We start from the raw sequence: 17,845 nt of genomic DNA, 5'->3' as shown, positions 1-17,845 counted from the left end.
GGAAGGGTAGAGAATGGGTTGATCAAAGATACCTGCCTTACAGGAGAGCATTTACTTCTCTCTCAAAGTCAAGGTGAGAATCTGAGGCTTGCTTCTTGCCTCTTAAAGGTCCAAGGAAGGGCTCTGGGTGTAGATGAGGGGGCCTTGATTCTGAAACCATTTCAGTCCACTTAGGTTAAATTCCAGGGATGTGCTGGTGCCTTCCTGCCAGAATTAGAGAAATGCTGCTGCTGCTGCTAAGTCGCTTCAGTCGTGTCCAACTCTGTGCGACCCCATAGACAGCAGCCCACCAGGCTCCCCCGTCCCTGGGATTCTCCAGGCAAGAACACTGGAGTGGGTTGCCATTTCCTTCTGCAATGCATGAAAGTGAAAAGTGAAAGTGAAGTCGCTCAGTCTTGTCTGACTCTTAGCGACCCCATGGACTGCAGCCCACCAGGCTCCTCCGTCCATGGGATTTTCCAGGCAAGAGTACTATTAGAGAAATGGGAAACTTCTAAACCTAAGACCCCTTCTCTGCCCCCTCAAATGCAGCTCTGTGACAGCTCCTTCACAGGAATTGTCCCCTAAAAAACAGGAAATGGTGCCTGTCTGTTGTCTCCAGACTGACTTATAGCATTGGCTCTGGATGCTCTGCAACAGCCCTGAAACAGGAAGGTCTCGGGAACTTTGTTTTGGATCTTGGTCTCTTTAAAATTAAAAAGTCAAAGATTGAACTTCTTCCCTCTACTTAATCTCTGCCTGCTCACAAGTGCCTCTTCTAAATCTTTGCTTCCTCTGAACATCTCCCGTTATTTTTCCTCATCTTATAGGGCTTAAGTGGAAAAGCTAGAAAGAGATTTTCCCAGCAATTATAGTGAGTGGCCTACTCCATTTATGTTGTGGCTGTCTGAGCGCAGGTTGGAAAACAGTTTCCAGACACAGAGCATTTCAGAAGGGAGTGAGTTTATTAAGAACAAAGAACAGACATAATAACGGTGCTGCAAGCACAGTGGGCCAACTCCTAACAGACCAGGGAGAGTCGACATGATGCTGTTAGAGCAGTGTAGCCAGTGTATATAGCCTCAAGATAATTCCTGCTGGGAGGGTGGTATTAGGTGTTGGTTAAGGTACCATAGGGCGAGTACTAGTGTGGGCATTGTTGCCTAATTTACGGTCAGGAAGCCTGCTGGTGATGATCTGGGGGCTTTTGGCAGTGGTTACAGATGGGCACAGTCAGGTTCACAGGTGACCTTGGTTGTGGGCTCCGCTTCTGTAGCCTTGGGGCAGGACTCCAGAATTTGCAGAATCTTTGATCTGACAATGACCTCCCAGGTTCATTTCCCCAGACTTTCTGTGTAACAGAGATGCAAGGCCCAGAGTTACCTGTGATCAAGCTAGGGCCCACGGCTGACTCCCAAGGCAGAGTTCTGTCTAGCAGTGTGGGCAGAATGGGATGGACACCCACTCTGTGCATAGCCCTGAGGTCAGGCTCCAAGGTTGTTGGGAGTAGCCTCTATCCTTGAGGTGGTGGGGTTTGAGGAGGAGAGGCATGCCTAAACAATGGAAAATCATCAAGAAAAAGCAGCAGATAACTGTATGCCAAGGGAAGGGGTCAGGCAGCTAAGGAGGGAAAGACCATCATAGCACGGGTGACTGTGGGAGTTCTTAGAGGAAGGCTGCCCAAGACCTGGCTATCTTCAGATAGGGTAGGTTTTGGACAAACTACCAAAGGAATGGGAAATGAATCCTAGATAGAATGGAGTGGATGAAAAAAGATTCAGTGGCAGGATCTGTTTTGAGGGGCACCAAATGGACTGCTGTGCTTGGTTAGATTTCTGGTTTCCGTAAGGCAGTAACAGGAGAGGCAGGTTGAAGGGTTTGAAAGGACTGTATATCCTGAAGGCAGAACCTTGGAAGGTTGTTGAGCAGAACAGCAAAGCACGCACCGTGTACTCCAAGCGGATGGGAGGGTGGGCAGGAGCCCAGGAACCTGAATGAAGAGCCTCGACTGGGCTGTTCCCAGGGACAGAAGACAGGAAAGGTGGTTGTGAGCCCAAACATTCTATCCTTCTCATCTTTTTGTTTCTAGTTTCTCATGCTTACATCTGATGCTCAGTAAATGCTGGCAATATTTGTAAGTTCCCAGGCCTTCTGAAGCCTTCCTTTTCAATACGTGCTCAGGATATTCTTAAAGTTGAAGGAAATTTGAATACAATAGTGGGTGCTTTACTGGTTTTTGTTCGTTTAAATCCAGAGAAACCTCTTTTCCTCTCCTTCCTCCAAAACCTTGTTTCTGTTTATGACATTTTCCGTCCTTATTGAGGGTTCCTCGGGTGCTGGGCACTGAGCCTGGGACTTGCAGGCTTTCTCTTGTTTTCAGGGCTTTACAAGGTTAAGTGGCTGCATAGGGACTTAAGACCTTTAAAAAGGTGTGGAGCCACGACCTGATTTCAAAGCCCACTACCTCCCACCTGTTGCCATCATCCAGACGGTGGGTGGGTGAGGGTGGTATAGAAACACCCCAAATGTTTGGGTCTCTATTCCTAAGTGAAAAATAACGCCACACTGTCTCTTAATATGAGTGAGGATTTATGTTCATTTGGTCCTCTCCTGACTCTCCTGTGTCCAGGAATGAGATGGCCCAGCTTGGTGTTTTAAAGATGACCCAGAGGCTGATGTTCTGGCTCCTTAGGCACTGCTGTGTGGTTACTGGTGGTTGAGTAGTGCATACAGTTAACAGTAGAGCTGGGCCTAGATACAAAGGTGTTTTCTAGGCCTTGGAGGCCAAGATAATCCAGCCTAGTGGAAAGAGCATTCGTTCAACCCAGGTGGCCAGCAGGCAAGAGGAAGAGTACCAGCTCGAGGGCTGCCCTGTTGCCTTGGAAACTGCAGGATAAGTCCTGGTAAATAAAGGCATGGGCTTCTGCAGTCATGTTCGGGAACTGCTCCTGAGTGGCCAGCTCACGCCTGCTCCTCTGTCTGCACCAGAGGGTTGCAGTCACTGGAATATGGGCCTGGGAAATACGGCTCCTTTGCAGTCAGCGAGTGGAAGATCAGAATGGGATTTCTTTCTTTTTTCCTTTAATTAAAATCCTTTAATTAAAATAATCCTGGTCTCAGAACTGCCTGCTATTGTAGAGGCTGCTCAAAAGCCCACTGTGTGCAGTTGCTTAATGATAATTTTCCTTTCTTGTGATTGAGTATCATTTTTAGTACTAGGTAGGAGTGTGTGTGTACCAAGCCCTTTACAGCCCAAAGGTAAACACAGGTGATGGGGTTAAATATTATTATGAGCCATCATAAATGTCTCTGGCTTTTCATTAACCCAGAAGGCAGCTGCTTCTAATCCTGAGAGCTGGCTCAGGTCACAAGTGCCTCTGACACAAACCCATTGGAATCTGACACTGTTACTTCCGACCAACGTGCTCAGGGTTTAGCTTTCTTCCAGTCCAGCTGTGATAAACTGTTGCCTTCAGCTCCTGTTCTGTTTTTGATTTCACTGAAAAGTTTTTGTTCACTGTATTTAATATGACTGAAGGGTAGACAGCACGTAAAGTGCTAAGCTTATGTTTTCCCAGCCTCTGATTCACTTCCCTGTTCCAAAGGAGGAAGCAGGCTAAGCCAGAGGCCATTTCTCTCTCTCTTCCTCTCTGTCTCTCTTTAATTGTTGCCAGTGTGGGCTTAGGGCTTACCCAGTGACTTAGTAGTAAAGAATCTGCCTGCAATGCAGGAGGGGCAAGTTCGATCCCTGGATCGGGAAGATCCCCTGGAGAAGGGAATAGCAACCCACTGTAGTATTGTTGCCTGGAAAATTCCATGGACAGAGGAGCCTGGCGGGCTACAGTCCATGGGGCCGCAAAGAGTCAGACATGACTGAGCCCAGAGCACAGTGTGGGTTCAGGGTAGGAAGGATCTGATTTAGAATATTCAGGAGTCACAGATCCTGTCCTGGTGATCACTGTAGTGAGTAGCACGGCCAAAACACTTGTGGTTTATGGTGAAACCTATCCTTGGGGGTGTTGTCTGTAACATCACGAGGTGTTCCTTGTGTAAGGCTCCGCGTGGTATGTTTATTTTAGAGTTTAGTGTCCGGCACTTCTTTTTGAAGAACTGAAGGAAGCCTAGCATGTGTGCCAAAAGCCTTGATTTCCAAAAGATGGAAGGAAAATTGACTGTCTGGTGACAGTAACTGTTTTACAGCCTCAAATCTGTTCCTTCCTACTCTTTACTCTGATTTATTTTGCACTTTTGTTTGAATAGCCATCTTTTGAGGGGATGTCGTGGAGTCTGAATAATAGCTATTTTGTTTTTCCTTCGGAGAGTCACATTTGCCTGGGGTGTTCCAGGGAGGTCTTGACCTGTGGGGAACCTCCAGGATGCTGGTTCCTGAGCGCCTGTCTGTACCAGGAGGCCTGTTTCCTGCAGAGTCCAGAATTTCCAGTCGGTAGCACTGAGGGAGCAAGACTTTGGCCAGTGGCTGCTGCTTGAAGTTATGGCGTTTGTCCTGAAGCCCAGCCTGGGCCTGTGCTTTGGACCTCTTGGCAATCTTTCAGTCCCTCCTTGGAGCTTCTCTACCTCACACCGCACGAAGTGCTTCTTCCTTTTAGGCTCCGAAGGACCCCACCCAACCCCCTGAACTCTTCCTCCTTCTAGATTTTGTCCTTCACTGAGGGACCTGGTCCTGCAGGCTTTCAATCCAAAACTGCTCCCCCCAGTCCTGAACCTTCCACCTGGGAAATAGGGGTGGTAACATCTGCCTGTGAAGTCAGGGACTGTCTTTTTGTCATGATGTCCAGCCTGAATGAGCAGATGGACCCACCTCATCGTTCCAAGACCACCCCTCCACCAGCTCACAACCATGTGTGTTCACAGACACACCTTCCCTCACCTTGATAGAGTGAGTCTTTTCTGGGGACACTCCCAAAGGTCTGGAGAGATGGGCTGGCTTCTGGAGCGGAAGGATGGAGGTGGGGCCTGAGCCACCCAGCACCCCACAGTGGGGTGGGGGCCCCAAATGTGCTTTCAGGATAGCAGAGGCCAGCTCCAAGGGCCTTACAGGCCATCTTGTTCAGCTTCTGTGGTGAGAAACGTGGAGTCCACATCCCAGAGGTGAGATGACCAAGGTCACATGTAGGTGGATGCAGAGCCAGGAGGGAAGCTGGGCCACTGCAGCCTGTCTGTGTCATCACTTCCCGTTGCAGTGAAAGTTTAACTGTGTCCTCACTGAGGTCCTGGCCTCTGCCCAGCGGGCGTGAACAGAACAGGTTCCCCCAGGAGGCGCATTGCAGTCCCGTGGCCCATCCGTGCCGACGACCTCCGCGGGGGTGTTGGCTGGTTCACAGCCTTGCTGGGGGTCAGGGGTGCTGTGAGGCTGCATCCATTACCTGGGAACATGATGCTCAGAGAGCAGTGACAGGAGTCTCTGAGCGTTCTCCACAGCATGTGATTCCCGAGGGCCCTGGGGCCAGGCGTGGGTCATGGGTCTGAGGGAGGAGTCTACGTGTACTGACAGCTGACCTGTGCTCGGCTGGCATTTTTCCTCCCGGCCACCCCGCCCCCTGCTGCATTCGAGGATGCCCTAAGGAGACCAAGTGCCTCCAGGGCCATGGTTTTATATGAAAGCTGTATCTAAACGCTAAGTCTGCTTGAAGCCTTTTCACTGCGTTAGTTCAGAGAGCCTGAGCGGGTGTGAGTAGGCACCGCCTGGGTTCTTGCCCTGCTTCTGTTACGTGGATGATGGCAGTGGACCTCAGTGTTCTCTGCTGTAAAGTTCTGAACCCCTGTGACTTAGAAGCCTGCCAGTCAAAAAATGCAAAAAATGTGAACTTTTGGACCCTGTGGGCAGGGTCCCAGTTTCCTGCAGTGGGACAAGCTCTCCACTCCCCAGTCCTGCCCATCACCAGCCTCCTTTCTTCCTGCTCTGTCGCTCACTCTGGCCCAGCCGCACCACTCCGCTTGTCATTCCCTGCATGCTCCATGGTTAGGACAGAGGGAGCTGCAAGCCCAGCCTGTTGTGGTGGCACCTCCCCTCATTATTCCTGGGACCCCGTGGTCTTGCCTTCCTGCTGGATGACAGGGAAGGGGTGTGCTTATCACTAGGGTGTTTGTACAGGAGGTGAAAATCCAAGTCAAGGCCAGGCACAGTGGGGCTGTTATGGTGCTTCCCAGCCCTCTGGGGACTCCTGTGTGCACACTTCTTACCTGGGCCAACCTTAAGATGGAAAGTGTGGAAGTGTCAGTCGCTCAGTCGTGGTTGATTCCTTGTGACCCCATCCCACCAGGCTTCTCTGTCCATGAATTTTCCAGGCAAGAATACTGGAGTGGGTTGCATTTCTTTCTCCAGGGGATCTTCCCAACCCAGGGATCAAACCTGTGTCTCCTGCATTGGCAGGTAAATTCTTTACTGTTGAGCCACCAGAGAAGACCTAAAAGGAACAGTTCAGTTCAGTCACTCAGTTGTGTCTGACTCTTTGCAACCCCATGGACTGCAGAATGACAGGCTTCACTGTCCATCACCAACTCTTGGAGCTTGGTTAAATTCATGTCCATCAAGTTGGTGATGCCATCCAACCATCTCATCCTCTATCGTCCCCTTCTCCTGCCTTCGATCTTTCCCAGCATTAGGGTCTTTTCCAGTGAGGCAGTTCTTCGCATCAGGTGGCCAAAGTATTGGAGTTTCAGCTTCAGCATTAGTCCTTCCAATGAATATTCAGGATGATTTCCTTTAGGATGGACTGGTTGGATCTCCTTGCAGTCTAAGGGACTCTCAAGAGTCTTCTCCAACACCACAGTTCAAAAGGATCAATTCTTCGGCGCTCAGCTTTCTTCATAGTCCAACTCTCACATCCATATATGACTACTGGAAAAACTATAGCTTTGACTAGATGGACTTTTGTTGGCAAAGTAATGTGTCTGCTTTTTAATATGCTGTCTAGGTTGGTCATAGCTTTTCTTGCAAGGAGCAAGCGACTTTTAATTTCATGGCTGCAATCACCATCTGCAGTGATTTTGGAGCCCCCCAAAATAAAGTCTGTCACTGTTTCCATTGTTTCCCCATCTATTTGCCATGAAGTGATGGGACCAGATGGCAACCCACTCCAGTACTCTTGCCTGGGAAACCTCATGGACGGAGGAGCCTGGTAGGCTGCAGCCATGAGGTCGCGAAGAGTCAGACACGACTGAGCGACTTCACTTTCACTTTTCACTTTCATGCACTGGAGAAGGAAATGGCAACCCACTCCAATATTCTTGCCTGGAGAATCCCAGAGACGAAGGAGCCTGGTGGGCTGCCGTCTATGGGGTTGCACAGAGTCGGACACGACTGAAGCGACTTAGCAGCAGTAGCAGATGGGACCAGATGTTATGATCTTAGTTTGCTGAATGTTGAGTTTTAAGCCACCTTTTTCACTCTCCTCTTTCACTTTCATCAAGAGGCTCTTTAGTTCTTCGCTTTCTGCCATAAAGCTGGTGTCATCTGCATATCTGATATTTCTCCCGGCGATGTTGATTCCAGCTTGTGCTTCATCCAGCCCAGCATTTCGCATGATGTACTCTGAATATAAGTTAAATAAGCAGAGTGACAGTATACAGCCTTGACGTACTCCTTTCCTGATTTGGAACCAGTCTGTTGTTTCATGTCCATTTTTAACTGTTGCTTCTTTACCTGCATACAGATTTCTCAGGAGGCAGGTCAGGTGGTCTGATATTCCCATCTTTTGAAGAATTTTCCACAGTTTGTTGTGATCCACACAAAGGCTTTGGTGTAGTCAATAAAGCAGAAGTAGATGTTTTTCTGGAACCCTCTTGTTTTCTTGATGATCCAGCGGATGTTGCCAATTTGATCTTTGGTTCCTCTGGCTTTTCTAAATCCAGCTTGAACATCTGGAAGTTCACGGTTCATGTACTGCTGACGCCTGGCTTGGAGGATTTTGAGCATTTCTTTGCTAGCGTGTGAGATGAGTGCAATTGTGAGGTAGTTTGAACATTCTTTGGCATTGCCCTTCTTTGGGATTGGAATGAAAACTGGCATTTTCCAGTCCTGTAGCCACTGCTGAATTTTCCAAATTTGCTGGCATATTGAGTGCAGCACTTTCACAGCATCATCTTTTAGGATTTGAAATAACTGGAATTCCATCACCTCCACTGGCTTTGTTCCTAGTGATGCTTCCTAAGGCCCACTTGACTTTGCATTCCAGGATGTCTGGCTTTAGGTGAGTGATCACACCATCGTGATTATCTGGGTCATGAAGATCTTTTTTGTACAGTTCTTCTGTGTATTCTTGCCACTCTTCTTAATATCGTCTGCTTCTGTTAGGTCCATACCATTTCTGTTCTTTATTGTGCCCTTCTTTGCATGAAATGTTCCCTTTGTATTTCTGATTTTCTTGAAGAGATCTCTAGTCTTTTCCATTCTGTTGTTTTCTTTTATTTCTTTGCATTGATCACTGAGGAAGGCTTTCTTATCTCTCCTTGCTGTTCTTTGGAACTCTGCATTCAAATGGGTATGTCTTTCCTTTTCTCCTTTGCCTTGAACCTAAAGGCAAAGAAGGAACAGACAGTTTTATTTTCCTAGCTCACTTTCTTAGTTCTCTGGGCTTCTCCATTCCGCCCTCTGCTGGACGGTTCTGGGAACAGGATATGGGGCCTCTGCCTCTGAAGACCATTTTTCACTGTTGCTGAAGGCATTATTTTTGGGGGCTCCAGAATCACTGCTGATGGTGACTGCAGCCATGAAATTAAAAGACGCTTACTCCTTGAAAGGAAGGTTTTGGCTAACCTAGATAGCATATTTAAAAGCAGAGACATTACTTTGCCAACAAAAGTCCGTCTAGTCAAGGCTATGGTTTTTCCAGTGGTCATGTATGGATGTGAGAGTTGGACGGTGAAGAAAGCTGAGCGCCGCAGAATTGATGCTTTTGAACTGTGGTGTTGGAGAAGACTCTTGAGAGTCCCTTGGACTGCAAGGAGATCCAATCAATCCATTCTAAAAGAGATCAATCCTGGGTATTCTTTGGAAGGTCTGATGTTGAAGCTGAAACTCCAATACTTTGGCCACCTCGTGCGAAGGGTTGACTCATTGGAAAAGACCCTAATGCTGGATAGGATTGGGGGCGGGAGGAGAAGGGGACAACAGAGGATGAGATGGTTGGATGGCATCACTGACTCGATGAACATGGGTTTGGGTAGACTCCAGGAGTTGGTGATGGACAGAGAGGCCTGGCGTGCTGCAATTCATGGGGTTGCAGAGAGTCGGACACGACTGAGCGACTGAACTGAACTGAACTGAAGGCATTCTGGGGGTGGGGCATGGAGATACCCACAGGCAGGCGATGGGATTTCTTTCCAGATGCTGCTCAGCGAGGCTCATTTCCTATTAATATAGGAGAAATCCTCGAGAAGGCTTAGCCTTTGCCGGGGCCCCTGGAGTGTTCTTGCTGACCTCTGATCCTGGCGTAAGAAGGGAGAAATCTTGCAGTGTCTGAGAAACGCTGTCTATGGAAGCCTCTGCCGAAGCTTGAACTTGTAATGCAGTAGTCAGGAGCTCAGGGGAATCCTGGCTCTCCATTACTGGTTGTGTTGATCCTTGGCAAGCTGGGTGACCGACTCGCCCCAGTTTGCCCGGGACTCCCCCAGTTTTAGCATTCAAAGTCATGTATTTAGTATTCAAAGTCATTCTGAGCATATCCTCAGTCCTGGGCAAGCTGGGGTGGTTGGTCACCATCCAAGTTGGTTAGCTTCTCCAAGCCCTGATGTCCTGAGCAGAGATGCTGGTATGTATGTTGTAGGGTTGTGGCGGGAATGTCATAGGATAAGTGTGCTTGGAGTGCTGAGCAGGGGTAGCAGCTCTCAAGGGCTGCTGTAACCAAGTACCGTAAAGTAGGTGGCCTGGAACAACAAAAATGTGTTGCCTCAAATTCTGGAGGCCAGAAGTCTGAGGCCATATTCCCTCCAGACCTGTAGGAGAGCACTTCCTTTTTTCTGGTAGTTTGCTGATGATCTTTGGTGCTCCTTGACTTGTAGACGCCTCTCTCCATTCCTCCATCTTCACGTGGCATTCTCCCTGTGTCTCTGTCTTACCTCTGTGCCTGTCTGTCTCTGCATTCAAATTTCCCCTTTTAACAAGGACATGGGTTATACTTGATTAGAGGTCACCCTAATGACCTCAGTTTTTAACTTGATTACTTCTGTGAAGATCCTACTTCTAACTAGGTCACATCTGAGGTTCTTGGGGTTAGGACTTTAATATATCTTTTTGGAGGGGACACAATTCAACCCATAATGGCGGGTTAACTGTAACTATTATTGTCATTTGTATCATTATCATTGCAATCATTGAGAACTCAAGAATATCTAATAAACAGCTCCAGTATTCAAGAGGAGAAGACAGAGGACCCCTGTCATGAAAAAGAGCTGACCTGGTTGTTGGAATTCGTACCTGGTAACCATTTCAGCACAAAGGCTATAGGAACCACCCTGCTGACCTCTGCGCCTTTGCTTCTGTGTGTAGATGGAGCAGATGCGGAACGAGCTACTTCAGGAGCGAGCCATGAAGCAAGACTTGGAGTGCGACAAGATTTCCCTGGAGAGACAGGTGAGGGCAGCTGGCCCCTGAGCCCCCCGACCCTCCTCGTGACCGTGGACTAGAGCCCCGTGGTTGAGCCTTCTTTGCACAGCACGCCCAAGAACTCTGGAGCATAACTCATCTGAGAGGTAGAGGTTTTTCTAAGGCCTTTTCCAGAAAGATTATTCCCAATAATTTTAAATGTGCTTGTAAGTTTAGCAGCTGTGGAGAAGTAGAATTGCAAGTGTTGTTTCCTAGATCCTAAAAAAGGCTAAATTCAAATGAAAAGAGAAAAATAAAGTGTTGAGACTTCCCTGGCAGTCCAGTGGCTAAGATGCCTCACTCCCAATGCAAGGGCTCCGGGTTCAATCCCTGGTTAGGGAACTAGATCCTGTATGCTGGAACTAAGAGTTCACATGCCACAACTAAAGATCAAAGATCCTGCGTGCTGCAACTAAACTAAGACCTGTCGCAGCCAAATAAATTTTAAAAGCCAAAAACCAGTGTCCTTGGATGCATGTGTTGGTAACAAATCTTACATGAATCATTGTATCTTTAACATGCCATTCATGTAAGTTCTTCACTGAATATGACATGATATTTCTGAAGGAGCCTATTTCTCCTGTCCCACACCAATAGGTTTATAAAAGGCCAAGATCAGGTTCATTTGTCTGTTATCCAGGAGTCTTAGGACATGCCAGCGGAGAAGGCAATGGCACCCCACCCCAGTACTCTTGCCTGGAAAATCCCATGGGCGGTGGAGCCTGGTGGGCTACAGTCCATGGGGTCACTAAAAGTCGGACAGGACTGAGCAACTTCACTTTCACTTTTCACTTTCATGCATTGGAGAAGGACATGGCAACCCACTCCAGTGTTCTTGCCTGGAGAATCCCAGGGATGGGGGAGCCTGGTGGGCTGCCGTCTATGGGGTCGCACAGAGTTGGACACGACTGAAGCGACTTAGCAGCAGCAGCAGCAGAACATGCCAGAGATTTCACTCAGGCTTATAAGGAATGTGGTAGAACCTCTTCTTTTGGCTTGTCAGGACCCGAGTGCAAATCTTTTTCCTAGAAACATCCCCAGGTCTCCCAGCACCACCCATCTGAAGGTGGAAAGCAGGCTTACCCCAGTCACTGACCACACATTGGCCTGCCCTCTGCTCCGCACAGAGGGTGTGGTAGACACGGCCCCTCACGGTCTCCCTATTTGCTTCCAGAACAAGGACTTAAAGAGCCGGATTATCCACCTGGAAGGTTCCTACAGGTCCAGCAAAGAAGGCCTGGTGGTGCAGATGGAGGCCAGGATTGCAGAGCTGGAGGACCGTCTGGAGAGCGAGGAGAGGTGAGCTGGCTCCAGCCCTGGTGCAGAGGCCCTGCTGGGCACTGGGCATCATGTTACAGAGTGCTTTTACCCCTGTATTTCTGCCCATCCTCCTAAGCCTGTGAGGAAGGCAGAGGAAGGCAGGACAAGTACAACCTTGATGGAAAATAGTTTCCATTTTGTAGATGAGAAAATTGAGACCCACCAAGTAAGTAACTTGAGGAAGATAGCCTGGCAGGATATTGTTGCAGCAGGACTAAGACTTGGGACCCTCACTGCTCAGCTCTTAGCTGTTCCTTTCTCCATGCCTTAAATAGGGTAGGCTGTCTCATAAGTTAGTGAGTTTGAGCTGAATTAGATGAGAGGGGGCTGACTGTGCTCTAGGGGTTGGGTGTATTCAAGCAGAGGCCAAGTGGCCATCTCTTCGAGATGGACACGTGGGTGGGAGGGCCACAGGAATGACCATACCCTCTCCTGCACCATGATTATCTGCAGCTTGTCCTTAGACCATGGCCCAAGGGCCAGCTCCTCAATTCTTACTAATGGCCCCTCACCTTCCTAGAAATTGCGTGTGTCTCTGTATGTATGTGTATGTAGAGCACTTTACATTATCCATTTTCAGTAAGACTTTAGGGACTGGGTCAGGGCAGTAAACCCCAAACATTGACAGCCTGGTAGTCTATGAACCTCTGCCTTACCAAGTGAAGCCTGGTACTGGGAGAACTCAGGGCAGGTCTGACCCCAGTTGAGCCTCTCTCTGGCTCTGCAGCCTCAGGCAAAGTCACTCTCCTTCTCAGAGCCCCTGTTTCCTCATCTGTCCATTGAGCAGTGCTTTCCTCCTGTACAGTTGTGAGTCTCCCTGACCCTAAGCCCACGTCTACCAGGCATCCCAGGGCTGGCTGCCTGTGGGACTGGGACGAGACTGTCTTCTGTTCTGCCCTTCCAGGGACCGGGCCAGCCTCCAACTGAGCAACCGCCGGCTGGAGAGGAAGGTGAAGGAGCTGGTGATGCAGGTGGACGATGAGCACCTGTCGCTGACTGATCAGAAGGACCAGGTGGGGGACCCTCTGCGAGTTCATTTGAGATTTAGTGTGGGCTGGGGAAGCCAAGTGGAGGGCAGGGCTCAGAGGATGGACAAGTGGTGAAGTTGAGTGGACCGAGTCTTCTCTTTCCACTCCACCCCTTATGGCATGGAATGGGGCCTTTAGAGCCCACTTCAGCAAACTTCAGACCCTGAACTTGGCTTTGAAAAAGTGGGATTTTCTGTCTTCAGAGTCTTACCTCCACTTTCACATGAGGCCTGTTTCACACTTTGCCATATCTTGTTGCTTGGAGAGAAGGGGTCTGGACTGCTGGCCTTTTCTTGCTGGACGGGGCGACCCGCCAGCTCACAGCCTGCCCTTCCCTCCACTCTGCCCCCCACCCCACCACCCCCGCAGTTGAGCTTGCGCTTGAAGGCAATGAAGCGACAGGTGGAAGAGGCCGAGGAGGAAATCGACAGGCTGGAAAGTTCTAAGAAGAAGCTGCAGAGGGAGCTGGAGGAGCAGATGGACGTGAATGAGCAGCTGCAGGGCCAGCTCAGCTCCATGAAGAAGGACTTAAGGTGGGCAAGTGTGCGACTCCCCCAGGGGCTGTGACAGCCCTGATGTTTGAGGGGAACACGATGCTTTCAGAGCCTCTCCTGTTGTCTCCAGCCACTGTGGCCATTTTGGAGTCATCCTGTCCTAGAGATGACAGTGGCTGTATCTACTCCGTTCACCCCATGTGCTCAGTAGGTATCACGTGTGTCATCCTCATACCATTGCCCGGTGTCAGCAGGCAGGTATAATCCTTGTTATCTGAAAGGGGAAACTGAGGCTCAGAGCAGGTCATACTGGCTCATACCACCCTTTAGGGAGGAGTTCCTGGGCTAGCCCCTAGGTTGCCTGGGTTAGGGAGAAAGGAGATGAAGTTGTGGGTTCCTGTTCTCAAGAGGACTAGGATATCCCAAGCCTGGTTTCTGGAAAGAGCTGCTCTCTCAAGCTCCCTGGGCACAGCAGAAGGATAGGGGATTAATGGGGGCTGGGGGTACATTGCTCTTCTTGCCTCAGGGTCACTGCTTAGGGCATTGGAGTGAGGGGTGAGTTTATGTTCATCCTTGTTCATAAAGCTGGGTTTTTTCTGGAGGCTGGTGGTGACCAGAGGCTTCTTGCCAGCTGCCCAGGCACTTCTCTCATAAATGCACAGAAGAGCCTGTTGAGAATCCTGTAAACATGGCATGTCTGTCTATCGAGAATCCAGCCCCAGGTGGGCATTAGGAGGCAATATGTAAGGGGGCACCAAAAATCTTAATCAAAATGCAGTATTAAAAAAATTAGTGCAAACCACCTGTGGTGCACAGGATGATAAAATTTCACATTAAGATGAGATTTACAGCGGGAGCCTGCCAAGCTGCGTGGGAGCTTGAGGAGGAGGGAAAATCAGGACTACTGACCTTGACCCAGCCCTGCCCGGCTCTCTGTCAGCAGCAGCCTCTCATGCTACCAGGTGGGCAGTTTGCTCCCTGTTGCTGTACATGCTCCTGTGCCACCCATTGGGGTGGGGAGACAGGCACCCTGAACCCCTTCATCTCCAGATCGGAAGTGAGCCCCAGTCTAGGGCCAGGAAACATGCCCCCTATTGTTTTACAGACTTAAGAAGCTGCCAAGCAAAGTGCTGGATGACGTGGATGACGACGACGACCTCAGCACGGATGGGGGGAGCCTCTATGAGGCGCCACTGAGCTACACCTTCCCCAAGGACAGCTCTGTCGTCAGCCAGATCTGAGCCCACTTCCAGGGGCCACAGCGGGAGGCGTGAGAGGGAACGCCATCGCCTCCTCTTTGCAGACCAGGCATCTGCTCTTGACATCACGTCCTCCTAGGATCTCTGTGGTAGCACAGCTCTGGTGGCTTGGGGAGCAGCTCTTGCAGGGTACGCGTTGAGATGCCCGCGGCCACTTGGCAGGATGGAGCCCCATTCTGCACAGCTGTCTGCCGTGCCATCTGCATTGCTGCTCCTCCCCCACGTCCCCCTGTCTAGAGAAAGTATCCAAAGGCTGGTTCCTATTCAATAGCCCTGGTGCGGGGGAGGGGATAATGTGTAGACTGTACGTATTTCAAATCAGACCTTCTCCTAGACTGCTGCTGTTCCATTTTGGAATATTGCAGAGGCTTCATGGGGTGGCTTGTTTGTAAAGTTCACATGTGTCTATTGAATATTATTTTTAAAAATACAAAGCTACTAGATTTTTAAATATTACGGAGCAGAGGCAAGAAGGAGAAGGTAGAATAAAGACCACTCTGGACCTCAGAGTTGGAAAAAGAAATTGTCGAGGGGATGAGAGACAGTTAATCCTGAGAAGAGAAGTTCAGGTGGTCTTAGTGAAGAACTCGCTGAAGAAAGGAGGGGAGGGTAAGTCTGAGGTCACTTGTATCTGTGGTCCTTGCTTGCTTATTTTATCTAGAATTTTGTTATGATTTCTGAACCACACTGAGTCGATTCTGGTCACCAATTGCAATTTCTTTTGTGCAGGTAGAGTGGGGAGACTTGTATGTAAGGGTTTTCCACATATGATGTGATTTCTGGAGGCTGGAGCCTTCCTGTCATTTCTTACTGGTTCCTGCCTTTCCCTTCCCAGAGCAGGTCTGCAGTGTACACTCTTGGGGCCCCTGGACCAGTTGTTGGTGGGTGGGCACTGTGGGGGCTTGGGGAGCAGGTTCACAGACTTGAGGAAGAGGCACGTGATGTGCAGGCAGGTGATGGGGAAGGAGAGAAGGAGGGGAACTGAGCAGGTGTGTGGGGGTGTAGGTAGGAAGGAGGAGGAGAAGTTTTTGAAAGCTGGGGATGTATAGAGAAGAGGTGGGTTGAGCAGGATCCCAGGCTTATGTCAGGAGAGAGAGAGAAGAAGCAGAAGTCAGAGAAATTCTGTACAAACTGGAAGAATCCTTTTCACTTCTGGGACGAGGGGTAGCGGCCAACCGAGGCAGGAGTAACTGGGATTGGGTGAGGTCTGGGCATGGCCAGGTCCCTGGGATGGAATTTCAGGGAGGCATTGGGAGTCTGCAGGGTATCCAGCATTTCCTCCCAGGCTTCCTGTGGCCGTCCCCAGGTGCACCCAGAGGCCAGGTCCAGTCACAGCTGGTCAGGCCCATGGCCAGGGAGGCAACCCTGCAAGTTGTATGCATGTGAGTGGCTGCCTCACAATGTCTTGACGCATCCTGGAACATGAGAAGCCTGTGACCCCGGCACACCATGACAGTTGCCGTGGGGAGCAAGGAATCTCAGTGCCCTACCTACCCCAGGTCACAGAGCCCACCCATCAGGATTCAGAGTGGTCAACCTCGTTCATGGGCAGGTGTCGTCACCCCCTGTGGGTGAGGCCCCCAGAGCAGAAGTGCAAAGCCTTTCTCTACCTCTGCTGGGTGGGGTGCCTCTTGCGTCTGCTTACTTATTTGGAATATGGAGACATGCCTCCCTGTAAACATTCACTCATTTAGCAAATACTTATTGGACATCCACGATACCCCAGCCTCCGGCACTGGGAACACAGCAGGGAATACAGAGGCTCACAATCCCTACCTTCCTGGAGCGCTGTCAGGGGAGAGGGTGACAGACAACAGCCACACTGATGAACACAGGCAGAGCCTCTCCAAACGCATCCCGGGGCTCCTCCATCCTCCTGGGGACGCAGCAAGCCTGTGGTTGGTGGACTGGCTCACTGGAACCCCCAGCAGTCCTTTGACTCTCACACATCGTTGAGTTGCCCACTGCTTCCACCACCATTAGGTATTTACCAAGAAGCCTGCCCAGCAATGTTTCCACCCCTCATTCCTACGGATTGGAGATGGAAAAGGTTGGGGCCCAAGAACCTTTGGAGTGCGTCAGCTTGTGTCTTGGTTTGTGAGGAAGTTGCTGCCTCTCATTCTGGCCAGTTCCTTCCGGTAGCCATGAGGCAGGCTGCAAGAAGCACACTGTCTGTGAAAAGAGAACAGGGTTCACCATTTGGAAGTCCTGCATCTTTACTCTAGAGGTGAGACATTACCCATGTCGACCAACTTGCCCTTCTGCACTGTAATGGCTGGCGGTGAGCCAGATGCATGCAGTGTGCTGAGCTGGAAGGAACACCAAACTCGGAGCTGAGATAGATGTCTTCAAGTCCCGGCTCACCTTAGCCCAGTGACCTTGATGGGATGACCTTGAGAGACGTGTGTTCAGAGCAACAAACTATGCGGGATGAATTGAGGACCAGGGCTCAAGGTCCTTGCCAACTCTGATGTGCTATCGTTCTTTGATTTTATGTACACATATATGTTTTTTTCTATTTGTTAAAAACTAACTCTACTCAAGAATATTTCCTTTAGCTAGTTTAAAAAGAAAAAATATTTTATTTAATAAACAAGTATGTGGCCAAATGCTGTGCTGAAGAGACAATCATCGTATAGCTTTATAATTTTTCTTCCTGCTTCCAAGTGTCATCCGACGATGCCAATAGGCTTATTGTGTTGGGTTTCTGCTTGCGGGTATGGTTTGATTGCCTTGGTTTGTCACACGGAGGAAATTATCTTGGCAGCTGCCTCCTGTAAGTGAACTCCTGGAGAAAGCAACTTTGCCTTTCAATAAATGATATCACCCAACAGGAATCTTGACTTGCCCGTTATTTCGACTCCCTTGTTTTCTCCAGATCTTGGCTCCCTGTCTGCCAAGAAACAGCCCAGCTGAATGGCTGGAAAGTACTCAAGGTAGAGGAACTTGGGGCATTCCAGGCTGGGAGTTGGGTGGGAGGGGGTGAGGGGGGAACACAAAGGATTAAATGTACTCGGATTGTTGTGATGGTCTGAGAAATCCAGACGGCCCATTTCCAGAAAATGGCAAAAGGGGAAGTGTGTTGATAACTGAGAATGAACAGGCATCTGCTGTTTATTCCTCATTCCTGAACTGCAGTGGGTTTTCCTGCGATCACTGTGT

General features: G+C 49.6%; 1 protein-coding gene across 6 annotated transcripts in view; it reads left to right on the top strand.

Moving 5' to 3' along the window:
• CGNL1 (cingulin like 1) overlaps window positions 1–17,520 on the top strand; it is a 224,016-nt gene extending 206,496 nt beyond the window's left edge. For all 6 annotated transcript variants that reach the window (XM_081510097.1, XM_081510100.1, XM_081510101.1 and 3 more), the window contains 5 exons: window positions 10,487–10,570; window positions 11,757–11,881; window positions 12,807–12,915; window positions 13,300–13,463; window positions 14,530–17,520. In XM_081510097.1, coding sequence (XP_081366223.1) covers window positions 10,487–10,570; window positions 11,757–11,881; window positions 12,807–12,915; window positions 13,300–13,463; window positions 14,530–14,665 — 618 coding nt within the window. In that variant the 3' untranslated portion in view covers window positions 14,666–17,520. The remainder of the gene's footprint in view (window positions 1–10,486; window positions 10,571–11,756; window positions 11,882–12,806; window positions 12,916–13,299; window positions 13,464–14,529) is intronic.
• The last annotated feature ends 325 nt before the right edge of the window (window positions 17,521–17,845 follow it).

The sequence above is a fragment of the Giraffa tippelskirchi genome, chromosome 7 (assembly GCF_054371585.1).
Source record: "Giraffa tippelskirchi isolate mGirTip1 chromosome 7, T2T-mGirTip1v1.2.pri, whole genome shotgun sequence".
Classification (NCBI taxonomy): Eukaryota; Metazoa; Chordata; class Mammalia; order Artiodactyla; family Giraffidae; genus Giraffa; species Giraffa tippelskirchi.
The sequence above is the reverse complement of the archived record's forward strand: the minus strand, read 5'-3'. Positions and strand labels throughout refer to the sequence as shown.